The following is a 13,489-nucleotide window of genomic DNA, read 5'->3' as shown; positions in this document are numbered from 1 at the left end:
ATTCTTCATTAGCCGAGCGGAGACTCGAACTCGGGCCTAGCGAGTGCTAGGCGACAACTCTACCGACTCATCCAACGAGGAACTCACCAATGTTTAAAATGTAGTCCTATCCTGTAACGGCTTTGTACATGAATTCAAATTAATTTGAAAAAAATATGAATGGTATTACATAATAATAACGAATGGCTTAACGTATGTCAAGAACGAAATTCTGTTCAAATGGCTTGGATGGCACAAAACCGTTTTCATTTGGGAAATACGCTAGGGCTAGGTTACCGTGCTCTTACCACATTTACGGAAAACAAGCAACTTCTCTGTAACATGAAATTAAAGATTTTAAACATATAATCACATGTGGTGAATATTACTGTATATATATATATATATATATATATATATATATATATATATATATATATATATATATATATATATATGTGTATACACATATATATATATATATATATATGTGTGTATACACACACACACACACACAGACACACACACACACACACACACACACACACATATATATATATATATATATATATATATATATATATATATATATATATATATATATATATATATATATATATATATATGTGTGTGTGTATGTATGTATGTGTGCACACACACACACACACACACACACACACACACACACACACACACATATATATATATATATATATATATATATATATATATATATATATATATATATATATATATACATATATATATATATATATATATATATATATATATATATATATATATATATATGTTTTTTTCGTACGCAGTTGTATGAAATATATCAATGCTATTGGGACAACGTCAGCATCCTGACCACTTCTAAGTGCATTTCAAAGTAAAATTAAAAGTATTGGTGGTCTTTTTATGTAGACTAGGTTAAGAGGAAACAGTTTGGTCAAAACATTGCATAATTCGGAAGCGTTGGCGATCGGAAGCTATGCAAATTGTCAAGCGCAATGTTGACTGGTCGTCCTTTTTCTAGATTTTGAAGATTCTTTGCTAGTTACTGGTGAATTATTGATTCTGGTAACATGGAATTTTAAAGGCTTGATGAATTTTATGGGACAGCATGCGAATCGAAAGCATTTAGAGAAAAAGAACGTAAATATCTGAAGTGGCTCCGGATAAGAGGGCGGCAGAAATAAATGGTGAAACGTTGGTTAAGCCAAAACATGGTTAATGTAGATGGTAGGTAGCAGAAGGTGAGGACAAAAGGTAAGAAATTGCCGAAGTAAAAAGCTAAGATGCAGAATGCAAAAGATAGGAGGTGGAAGAGTCAAGGCAACAGGTAGCGTTTAGAAAGTCGGCCAGAGGGCAGGATTTATTGCACCCAAACTGAACGTTTAAAATCTAGCAAGAAATGGAAAGCAATATAAAAAGTAAAACACATTAAAATCTTTCAGTTTTAAAATCTAAATATTTCTTCAAAGTATTTCTCACGGCAAACTTTCTATATTCTAATAAGTAATGTTTTTAAATGAGAAGAAAGTAGAGTCATGACACTGAGTGATTCATTCGGAAGAGTAACCACATTATACGGATGTAACTGACTGATTTACTGACCTGTTTACGTATTCTTGCGTCACAACGATTATGGTCATCGACACCATGAAGTAGTGCATTTCCTGGAAGTGGTTTGAGGGACGCCGCTAGACTAGCAAGGGGGCAACGGGCATTCATTCCTGTTTGAGTCATTTGGTGTCTCTTAGAGTTACCATTCTTTCAAAAGGTGTATTCAACTCTTTTCTGGTAATTAAGAATCCACCCGCATATAAATTAATATCAACCTCACCTCGTATAATGTTGAGGTCATTAAGCGTTAAATGACGGAAACCACTTGTGTAAAACATTGCAATATTCAATGTGAACATATCCTTTTCAGCATCCATGATTTAAGGATATAATTATACAACACAGTCCCAAGGTGGACTCACTTTCTCAAGTTGATAACCAGTACCATATCCCTTTGCTATTTTCGTTAAATTTTTCTAGGTTTTCTACAAATATATGTATACAATATGTTATGCAGTGAATAAGTATGAGATTCACTGATCGGGATTATGAAAGAGAGAGAGAGAGACACGATGTTGATAGTTTAAAATGATGAGTCATGGGACCAAGTAAATTGAAGACTAACCATAACAAACCTCCAAGATGTGGGAAAGAAAGGAGGAGTTAGAGGATAGACTAAGAAGTGAAAAGGTCAGCAAAATTGACCTGATTTGTCCTTGCCAAAAGTGGGAGTTAAGATTGAACCATTAAGAGTAAAGTAGACGTCCTCAAGGAGGCGGAGTTTTATTCAACATAGGTCCAGAGTTCATTCTGATCAATTTTTAGCCAGAGTTACTTGAAAACCAAATTGGGTAGGATTGTGTCACTCGCTCCTCTCTTAACATCAAGAAATTTCTAAGTCCAGTGTGGCTGGCCGTGTGAAATAGTTAGGTTAAGATTAAACTTATGAAAAACCGTGCCCGGTGAATACTTACCCCCTCCTGAAAACTAGAAAAATATTAATGGACAATTTCAACCTAACTTACCAAGTCCCCTGCGTTACTATCAAGTGAAAGTCAACAGACACGGGACATTCATATGTAGTGCAACGCAATACAAAGAAAAACTGCACCGCATAACAAAATAATGGTGGCAGTTTCGGAGGATTTCGCCCAGCGCACATTTGAAAAACATTAAAGTTCACGGCCCTAGAGAAATTTACAGAGACGGAGCAGTGACGGCGCTAAAACTAACTCTCAATTTAACAGCGCAAATAATCTCAAGACGGTCTTCAGCACTAGAAACACCAATACAACATCAACACTGTAGCAGAAGGGAAACGAAGCAGAACGAAATATTCCAAGAAGCAGTGAATCTTTTTGCGTCGATCGGAATGAAAAATTGACAGCGGTAAATCTCTGCCTAGTTTGAAACTTCCGAACATTCGCATAAGATCAACCAGAAATTCAGTTTAATAATTATATATGAACATAATAAGAACCATAGTAATAATCACGGCATAGAACAGCGGTGATTTTTGTAAGAAAACGAAATTTACGAAAGAATCAGCAACTCGCCCTATACTACGCCGATCGCAGAAGCGGAGAAGACGAAAACAAACAGTGTTGGCGGACGTATGAAAGTCGCTAATATCTACGTCAGTTCAGTGAACTTTTCTATCGTGTACAGACTTAAATACACGAAATTCCAAAATTTTTGGTCGCTAAAAGGAGACTTAGCGAAAAGTAGCGGTAGCAGAGCAGTGACGACGACGGCGACGATGAGAGCGGAAGACGGCGACGAAAGAGAGTGAAGAATTCGGAACGGCGATAAAGTTTAGAAGTCAACGCGTTGATAACCGCCTCTCGAAAGGGAAGTGACGCCTTCAATCAACAATTTGGAAGGGATTCCAAAATTTTTCTTCGCCAAATTCAGCAAGTACGGACTGGAAGTCGGCCGAGCTGTGCCGAATTATCGCTGGATGCTAACGACAAATTGCGCTCAAGTGCAATCAGCGCGATCTTCAAGTGCAAGGCGACACGAAGCTAATTGAATAGTAAACATTCATTCCTAGTATCGGGGAATTATCAAGAGAATTTTTTTTTTCTCTGTGAATAATTAAATTTTTTTGTGTGAGTGAAATTTTATATAATTATTTTTCCCTGCAGTGCGCAAATAATTTTTTTTTAACATAAATAGTTTAAGTAAATTAGTTTTCTTTTGAATAATATTCTGAATAATATTTCCTTATTGTTGTACGAAGGAAATATTTTTTTTCTCATATTTAGTAATTTTTTTTTACGAAATAGAAATTTTCGTTCACTTGGTGATACAGACAATTCTGTTTAAATAATTCTATCATAATTTTTTTTTTGTTAAACACTTGGCGCAGCATTTTGCAGTGGAACCCAAACAATTGTATACATAAATACTAATATCAGACTTTTTCAGATTGAGAGAGTCCTATGAAGGAATGAGTTAGGAAAAATTTGAATTTTTTTGTATAGAGGATACAGTCAACTCAGCAAACATGCAATTGAAGTAAGTACCTGATTCTCAAATTTATTTTTTTCAATTTTTCATTCTTGGAATCATTGAATATTTTATGAATTAATATGAATAACACTTTGGACGAAGTTATTGCCCGACTGCAACAGACAAGAAGCGAAGACCAGACTCCATATAACCTAAGACCTGTACCTGAACGACTTTCTAGACCAATTGATCCTAGTAATACTAGACCCAGACGTTCTCGTAGTCAAGGTCCCCACTTAGTTTACCGAGTGCGCCTAACCCTTCAGTTGTAACCACTAACCCAATAACTTCCATTGTACCTAGAAATCCCAACATGGCGCAAGCCGCCGTAATAACCCAAGCCACTAGATTTTGTGGAACGGTAGACCCAAGTAATGTAGATAAAAGTAGATTAGAAGAATATGGTGTAATTCGATGGATAGCAGACACAGAAAGCAGAATTTCAGCTGCTGGTATCACAGATGAGAGAAAGAAAATAGATGAAGCACTCTTGTATGTTAGTATGGAACATGGTGATGCACATACAGTTCTTCATTCAGTACTTTTTAGAATATTACTCTGTTTAACGAATTCAAGAAACAGTGCTTACAATTTTGGCAACCAGAAGCACAGAAAGATCCATGGTATAACATAGGAACTTTCCATCATCAGAAATATGAGGGTAATCACTTAATTTTAGCCACTAGAGTAGAAGAAGCTATAGATAGAGTGACGACAGATATGAAAGCTGTAGGAATTGTTGTTGGAAGGAAGGATGAATTTGATGATGATGAAACAGATTTAGCTAGTATATCCAAGGTACTTAGATATATGTCATTAGGACCAATCTACGATGCTTTGGGTAAAGGAAGAAAGAGTAGCCTTAAAGAAGTACTGTGATAGGAAGCCAAATGATGGAATTGTACAAACTTTGATGTACATAGAAAGGAAAGTAAAACAGAATTCATCAAGTAGTAGTGCAGATTTTACGGGAACCGTAGCTAGTGGAAACCCAAGAAATAATAGCAATCAGTCCAATAGAAACCAATTAGGGCAAGCTAGGTCTAGGTATCAGGGAAATAGAAATTCATTTGATAGAAATGGTGGGAACAACAATAGGAGATTTAATCAATCAAATAGAAACAATCAATGTAGGCTGCCAAATAGAGGTAACAATGGGAATACCACTGGAACTAATGGAAATAACAGTGGAAATAACAGGACTCCTGGACAGAGGGGAGCTAGTCAAGGCCAAAATTCAGGGAATAATAGGCCACAGTTCAATAGGCAGAGACAAAGTTGTGGAAATTGTGGTTATAACAACCATACAACCCAGAATTGTAGAAGAAACAAGTGGTGTTCGAATTGCAATAAGACAGGACATTTAATCCAGAACTGTTGGTACAACAAACAGGGATATTCTCAGGGGTCTCAAAATAACCAAAGTACTCAGCCTAATAATCAAAATACTTCCCCCAGTAACCCAAATCAAGGGGATTCTCAGTGACAATCACAGAGAGTGCAGCAGAAAGGTCCATCCTTACAGAAAGAAATAGTGACAGTGATTAAGGATGTGTCCCCAACAGACATTACTCGAAGTAATGAAATAGTGTTTTCTGTAAAGAATTTTAATACGTGTCAGGAAGAGTTGCCTATCATACAAGTACACTTAGAAGGTGTACTGAGTTCCATATTGTTGGATACAGGCAGTACTGTAAGTATCATAGATAAAGGCACTTTAACAAAACATATAGGTTGTGAGCTTTCCCAAATGAGAGAATCCTATAGGACCATAAAGGGATCGCTGGAAAGCAAATAAGGGCTATAGGCAATGTCAATTTAGAGATAGAAATTCTAAATAAGAAATACAGGGAAGAGTTTGTGGTGTTGGAAGAGAAATATTTTCCAGCTCAAGCTCTATTTTCCTTCCAGGCTATGAAAAGATGTGGAATTACACTAGATTGTAGCAATGGAAGAATCACTATCAAGGAAATTGATAGAGGAAATGTTTGCTCTCTTGAAGAAGAGGAACAGTTTCAGATAAACTTGATCACTTTACCTGAGACAGCCTCATCTGAAGAAGTAGACATCCAACAGATAGAAATAGAATTTAATGCTAACCCGGGTAGGACAGTGAGTAGAAATTCAATGATAGAAGAAATAGAAGAAGATAGACAAACTACTTTTAAAAGCCTAGAAGCCACTCAGGAGGAATTCTCAGATAGCAGGTATGAACCTGATAACTCAAGTGCACGACAAGTAGATACCTCCGAAGAACTTAGTTCTTTTTCCCAACCTGACGATCCTGACACGCTAATAGATTGTAGTCACTTAATAATAAGAGAAGATACGGAAGAGAAGTATCTCAATGAGGTGTTGCTGTTAGGCAACCTGAAAATGACAGAGCTAGGTTCTGTGATACCACAAGATGAAAGTTCAGATGATACTGATGTCTGTTACACTGCCGATGCAGAGAATGCAGAAGAGATCTGCTTAGTTAGTACTGCCGATGATAATCTTGTAAAACTCAAATTAAACAATAGCATTATACTGCATCCACAAGGTCTGACAAAGGTTTGTCTTAGAATTGTAACAGATAAAAACCTAGGTGATACAGATGTGTTATTAGTTAATGAAGACTTACCAGACTTTGTGAAAATGGACAATTCCTAGTAAGACTTAATGGTGGAAATTGTACGACTTATGTGTATAATTATTCTGACAAGAGACTAGAATTGCATGCCGGCATAGAATTCTGTAAGGAATTGTGATTACTAACCCTTTACTAACCCTAAGTGAAAAGCATTTGTCTCTGTAGCTGACACAAGAGTTAAATTAGAAGGGGAAGTAAATAATACAGATTTTCCTCATTGTAGGGACAGGTTAATACAGATATTAGAGAAATATAGGAGTGTTGTAGCAGTAACAGGAGATAAGTTAGGAAGGACAGATGTCCTGCAGCACAAAAATAGTCATAGAAGATGGTGCTAAACCTTTTATATACCTAACTACAAACTTCCAATAAGTCAAAGACCCATTGTAGATGAGATGGTTGAAGAGATGAAGGAAGATGGAGTTGTAATACCTTCTAAGTCACCTTATAATTCACCTTTACTGCTAGTTCCAAAGAAAGACGGTACATGGAGGATGGTAATTGATTACCGTAAATTGAATTCCCACACCGTCCCTGATCGAATGCCAATGCCAGTCATTAATGACATGCTAGCTCAATTAGGAGGTGCCAAGGTTTTTTCTAGCCTCGATCTACTGAGTGGATATTGGCAAGTTCCTCTCTATGAAGAATCCAAGCATCTCACGGCATTCAGTACTCACAAAGAACATTTGCAATTTGAGGTAATGCCGTTTGGTCTTACTTCAGCTCCTTTAACGTTTGTACGTTTAATGCTGCAAATCTTGGGAGATGTTGAAGACGTATCGGTTTATCTTGATGATGTAATAATTGCTAGTAAGGATGTAGAGAGTCATTTCAAGACAATAGAATTAGTATTAGATAGGCTCAGAAAGGCCGGTTTAAAGGTAAAAATTAAGAAATGTCAGTTTCTGAAGAAATCTCTAGAATATCTAGGACATGTTATCAGTGAACATGGTTTGAAAATGCAAGAAGGAAAGATTAAGGCTATTGTGGACTATCCAGCCCCAAGAAATTTGAAGGCACTAAGAAGATTCCTAGGTATGGTAGGATATTATCGACCTTTCATAAAGGGATTTGCTACCATAGCAAAACCATTAACTGAGTTAACTAGGAAAGATGCTAGATATGAGTGGAAAGATGAACAGGAAGCAGCGTTCAAAACACTAAAGGATATGTTGATAACAGATCCTATCCTAGTTTATCCAGACTTCGAGAAGGAATTCTACTTAGCCTGTGATGCTTCAACTACAGGACTAGGTGCCGTCTTGATGCAAAAGGATAAAACAAGGATGAGGACTGTATACTATGCCAGTAGAGTTTTGAATGCAGCTGAAAGAAATTACAGTACAACGGAAAGGGAATGTTTGGCATTAGTCTGGGGATTACAGAAATTTAGGCACATTTTGCTAGGACATAAAATTAATGTTCTTACAGATCATAAACCCATTTGTGATCTTTTCAAGAAAAGGGCTTTTACCAATAATATGAAGTTCAATAGATGGTTCGTTAGCGTATTAGAATTTGCCCCAGAATTTAGATACATACCTGGTAGATATAACACATTAGCTGACGCCTTATCTAGATCACAAGAAGAGAACGAGAAACAAATTACCACTCCTAATTTCGCCTTCAGTTGTCAAATCACAGACTTAGATTTAGACAAAGTTCGTCAGGAACAACAAAAGGATTCTAGAATAAGGAAGTAATTGGTAACCTCTTGCAAGGTGAGAAAAATTCAGAGTTTCAATTGATAGATGGGTTATTGTACAAGACTTCAGACGAACCAAACGCTTGTTCACGTTTGTACATTCCTAATACACTAATACAAGACGTTTTAGAACTAACCCATTCATACAAGTTATCAGGACATCCTGGAATTAAGAAAACATGTAGAACAATCACTAGAAACTATTTTTGGCCTCGATGTAGTGAAGATGCTACTCGATTTGTTCAGAATTGTACCCTATGTAATATACATAAGGGGAATGTCAACGTTAAGGCTCCTCTGGAAATGTATCCTTCAGAATTAAATCCTTTTCAAGTAGTCACAATGGATTTCTTAGGTCCATTCCCGAACACCATCAGAGTAAATAAACAGATTTTAGTTTTCATTGACTATTTGACCAGATACGTAGAAATTGTTCCAACTAGGAACAGAGAAGCATCAACGGTGGCAGAAGCCTTTAAGTCTAGAATTATAACCAGACATTCATGTCCTCAAGTTTTGCTCTCAGACAATGCTGCTGAATTTACTAGTGACATTCTAACGAAATTGTGTGACTTTTATGAAATACAGAAATGTCAAATAACAGCATATAAGCCAAGCTCAAATGGAGCAGTAGAAAGAACAAATCGCAAGATAAAGGATGTTCTGAAAACATTGGTAACCCGTAGCACTGAAGACTGGGACTTGACTCTCGAAGACATACAATTTACTCTAAACAACACAGTAAATGAATCAATAGGAGAAACTCCTCATTTCCTATTGTATGGCTACCAAAAGAGAATGCCAAATTCACTTTTGGATGATGCCGCACCACCCAGACGTACGTACAACTACGAGGACTATATTGCTTGGAAGACAAGACGTACGTACGAGACCGTTAAAGTCACCAGGGCTAGATTAAAGGAGTTACATAAAAATCTAGTAAGTATTACAATAACAGATCCACCATACCCTCGTTAAAGGTAGGACAACAAGTTTATGTACTCAATCATGTTCTTGAAGGACCTAATATTAAAGTATCACCAAAATTTCGAGGTCCATATAGAGTTTTAGAAGTTTTGAAGTTGAATAAATTCAAGTTAATGCATGAAATTACCTTGAAAGAATCCATTGTACATTGGAACCACATTAAAGTAGTTCATTCAGAACCTTGGTCGTCTACCCAGTTAAAGGATTTGTCCAATAAAGATAAGATAGATAATAAAATAGAATCTTCAATGACCCCAAGGTATAATTTGAGAAGAAGGTAATGGCAAGTGCAATGGTAAACAAATGTAGTTGATAAGATTTTTACTGCTTGATAACATTATTTCAGCAAATGGATTGTATGGTGGTTGGCAGTGAGTCAAATTGTGAACTCACTCGTACAACTAAGGAAGGGAGCCATCATCAAGGAGCATGGCAAGGTTAAGATGATACAGGACCTAGCCATTGTTAAGATCCAGACGGACTCCATTATCGATCAGAGAGAGCAGTTAGTCCAGCTGAGCAATCAGATACAGGCAGGATTACAAAGTGTCCAAGATAGAAATTTGTACGACATGCTCTCCAAGTTGCAGAGGGACATCGATAGTGTTATGCCAAGGAAAGTAGTAAAGCGATCACTCATACCCTTTATAGGTGTCGCTTTACACAATCTCTTTGGAGTGGCGACCGATGGTAATGTTGAAAGGCTAAAGGAAAGAGTGGCACAACTTGAAAATTGGGCTTCTGAGCAGGGCACTGTCTATAATAAAGTAATAGGAAATGTCAATCAAAATCAGAAAATGATCACAATTCTGAAAGAATTTGTGAATAGTGCCCTCCATAATGTTTCATCAGAAATTGCTAGAATCCATCAAACAGAAATGATGGAGCAACTGCTCATAGAAACAAGTAATTTCCTTCTGGAATACAAGGAATTACTCAATGCAATCATGATGGCAGGTAAAAACCTGCTGTCGCCTTTTCTGATAACCCCTAGTGAAATTGAAGCCATTATTCAGAAATGTGTTGTGAACAATCACTTGAAGCCACTAGTAGAAAATATAGTGGACTATTATGGCCTGATCACAGTGAAAGTGATAGCCAATCAAATTATACTAGTGATCCCTTTCAACAATCCAGACGTCAACTCATTGATGTCAGTCTATCCATTCCCAATGGTAGTAGATAATAAGTCCATTGTACTAGAAGGAACAGTTCGACTCTTTGCCTTGCAGCATGATTCTTTCCTAGTGACTGAAATTCCCGAACATAAATTCAGGGAATGTGTCATGCTTAATGATGGTGTATATGTTTGTAACATTGTGAATTTCTATGAACCCTTGAATGCCCTTCATTGCCTAGATGATCTTGTAAACAACAAGAATGGTAAGAACCATTGTAAATATATACCGTTTACAGAAACTTTCAAGGCTCAAATCATTGGTGATGAAATTTTTGTGTTCTCAGCAAACAGATTGAATGCTAAGATTGACTGTAAGTCAAACAAAACAGAAGTAGTTTTCATTAACGTACACTCATTTTCATCTGCTTGTGAACTGGTCATTTTACATAATTTGTATTACAAACCTACAGTCTTCACGACATACAGTTTGAATTTCAGTAAAAGTGTACATCAGTTTGCAGTTATTAACGAATTTCAACTTTCAGAACTGGAATTGGAGACATTCACAAAGCTAGAAGAGGTTCATACTTTCTTTCATATATATAAGACCGAGATTTCTCCTATCATGTCATTCATAAATGTCATTCTTTTGATACTGTTTGCTTTCATTTCTTTTTATGATTGTCAGGAAATTAATATTGAATAAGCTTACCTTAATCAAAGACATGATGGACAGAATCCTTCCTAGAGAGTAATAGCATTTACAATTGACTTGCCACTTGAACATCTGATGATTGATTTTATTTTTTACAATTTATGATTGATAACCAGAGAGTAATAGGCATTTGATATATTTACTTTGCCATAATTTTTTGCATTTAGTTTGAGTATTTGATATGTAATTCATGCTTATATTGTTTGTGTTAGCACTATGATGCATTATAATATTTCTTGCATTTATTGCTTGTTGATAGAAATTATTGAAATTGAAGTAATTGACTATTAGAAATTATTGAAATTGAAGTAATTGACTATGGTCAAGTTGAGTTAGTTATCTACTTGCATTGTAGTCAATGCAGGTAGGTGACCGAGTGATGTTATGCAGTGAATAAGTATGAGATTCACTGATCGGGATTATGAAAGAGAGAGAGAGAGAGACACGATGTTGATAGTTTAAAATGATGAGTCATGGGACCAAGTAAATTGAAGACTAACCATAACAAACCTCCAAGATGTGGGAAAGAAAGGAGGAGTTAGAGGATAGACTAAGAAGTGAAAAGGTCAGCAAAATTGACCTGATTTGTCCTTGCCAAAAGTGGGAGTTAAGATTGAACCATTAAGAGTAAAGTAGACGTCCTCAAGGAGGCGGAGTTTTATTCAACATAGGTCCAGAGTTCATTCTGATCAATTTTTAGCCAGAGTTACTTGAAAACCAAATTGGGTAGGATTGTGTCACTCGCTCCTCTCTTAACATCAAGAAATTTCTAAGTCCAGTGTGGCTGGCCGTGTGAAATAGTTAGGTTAAGATTAAACTTATGAAAAACCGTGCCCGGTGAATACTTACCCCCTCCTGAAAACTAGAAAAATATTAATGGACAATTTCAACCTAACTTACCGAGTCCCCTGCGTTACTATCAAGTGAAAGTCAACAGACACGGGACATTCATATGTGGTGCAACGCAATACAAAGAAAAACTGCACCGCATAACAAATACACACACACACACACACATATATATATATATATATATATATATATATATATATATATATATATATATATATATATATATATATATATATATATATATATATATATATATATATATATATATATATATATATATATATATATATATATATATATATATAAATATATATATATATATAATATAAATATATATATATATATATATATATATATATATATATATATATATATATATATATATATATATATATATATATATATATATATATATATATATATATATATATATATATATATATATATATATATATATATATATATATATATATATATATATATATATATATATATATATATATATATATATATATATAGATAGATACACACATATATTTATAAGCCGTGTGGAGAGGCACAACCTTTACATACGACACGTGAGCTGATGGGCAATTGAGATGAGCATCTCACGTTCATATCTATTCTCAGTGTTTCGTAATTTTCACTTAATTACATTAACAAGGGATCTAGTAAAGTTAAAATAACATGCAATTAATGTAAGATTAACACAGAATTTTATGCTAGCTTCCCCCATGTCCATGATATTTGCTCTTAACGAAAGTTTACTTAAATAATACATGAACACTTCCTTGCCATCAAAGTTAATCTAATGCCAAAGAATCCTCCGACCATCAGTCCTTTGGTTCGGTTTAAGGATCATCTTGTGCTTTTGTGCCCTCTAGTGTGGCGTACAAATATATTTCCCTGGGGTGCAACTTGTGGATTTATGTAGGATCCACATGGAGGCTCCCTATAGAGGGTAAGCTTTCGGACAGGTTGCAGACTCACGAACCTGGAACATTGTTACATAAGGAATCATTCTAAACGTAGTAAAACTTACACCGAAAACAAAGATTTTAAAATCATCGGGAAAACATCCAACATCCATAGATTACCCATTTTAGAAGATTACTGATCAAACAAATGGTTCCCCCTTTAAGCACACTGTCAGCTGCCACTCCCCTTCTCTTGTCTTGACTTCTTTTTATTTTCCCTTTTCATCCACTTTTGTTTCTCTTATTCTCTGGGAAGTTTGGTCCAAATTAATGCTTAATTATGAATGTTAGTGTATTTTGATTTTATTAATAGGGTATTTTGAAGTGCGTCCAAATTTGATATCTTAATTTTAATTTTTTAGTAATCTTATTTTATTTTATCTTTTCTAGAGTCTTTGATAATGTAATTAAGTGAAAATTACGACACGTCGGG

The 13,489-nt window shown here is 35.3% G+C and overlaps 1 protein-coding gene across 1 annotated transcript; it reads left to right on the top strand.

The window, feature by feature from the left end:
• Window positions 1–3,358: 3,358 nt before the first annotated feature.
• LOC136834432 (uncharacterized) lies at window positions 3,359–12,059 on the top strand. Its single transcript, XM_067097032.1, has 3 exons — window positions 3,359–3,586; window positions 3,982–4,071; window positions 9,739–12,059. Exons 2-3 carry the CDS (start codon window positions 4,061–4,063, stop codon window positions 11,216–11,218), a joined length of 1,491 nt encoding a protein of 496 aa, XP_066953133.1. The 5' UTR covers window positions 3,359–3,586; window positions 3,982–4,060; the 3' UTR covers window positions 11,219–12,059.
• The last annotated feature ends 1,430 nt before the right edge of the window (window positions 12,060–13,489 follow it).

This window comes from Macrobrachium rosenbergii, chromosome 53 (assembly GCF_040412425.1).
Source record: "Macrobrachium rosenbergii isolate ZJJX-2024 chromosome 53, ASM4041242v1, whole genome shotgun sequence".
NCBI lineage: Eukaryota > Metazoa > Arthropoda > Malacostraca > Decapoda > Palaemonidae > Macrobrachium > Macrobrachium rosenbergii.
Note: the sequence above shows the minus strand (reverse complement) of the source record. Positions and strands in the feature narration are given on the sequence as shown.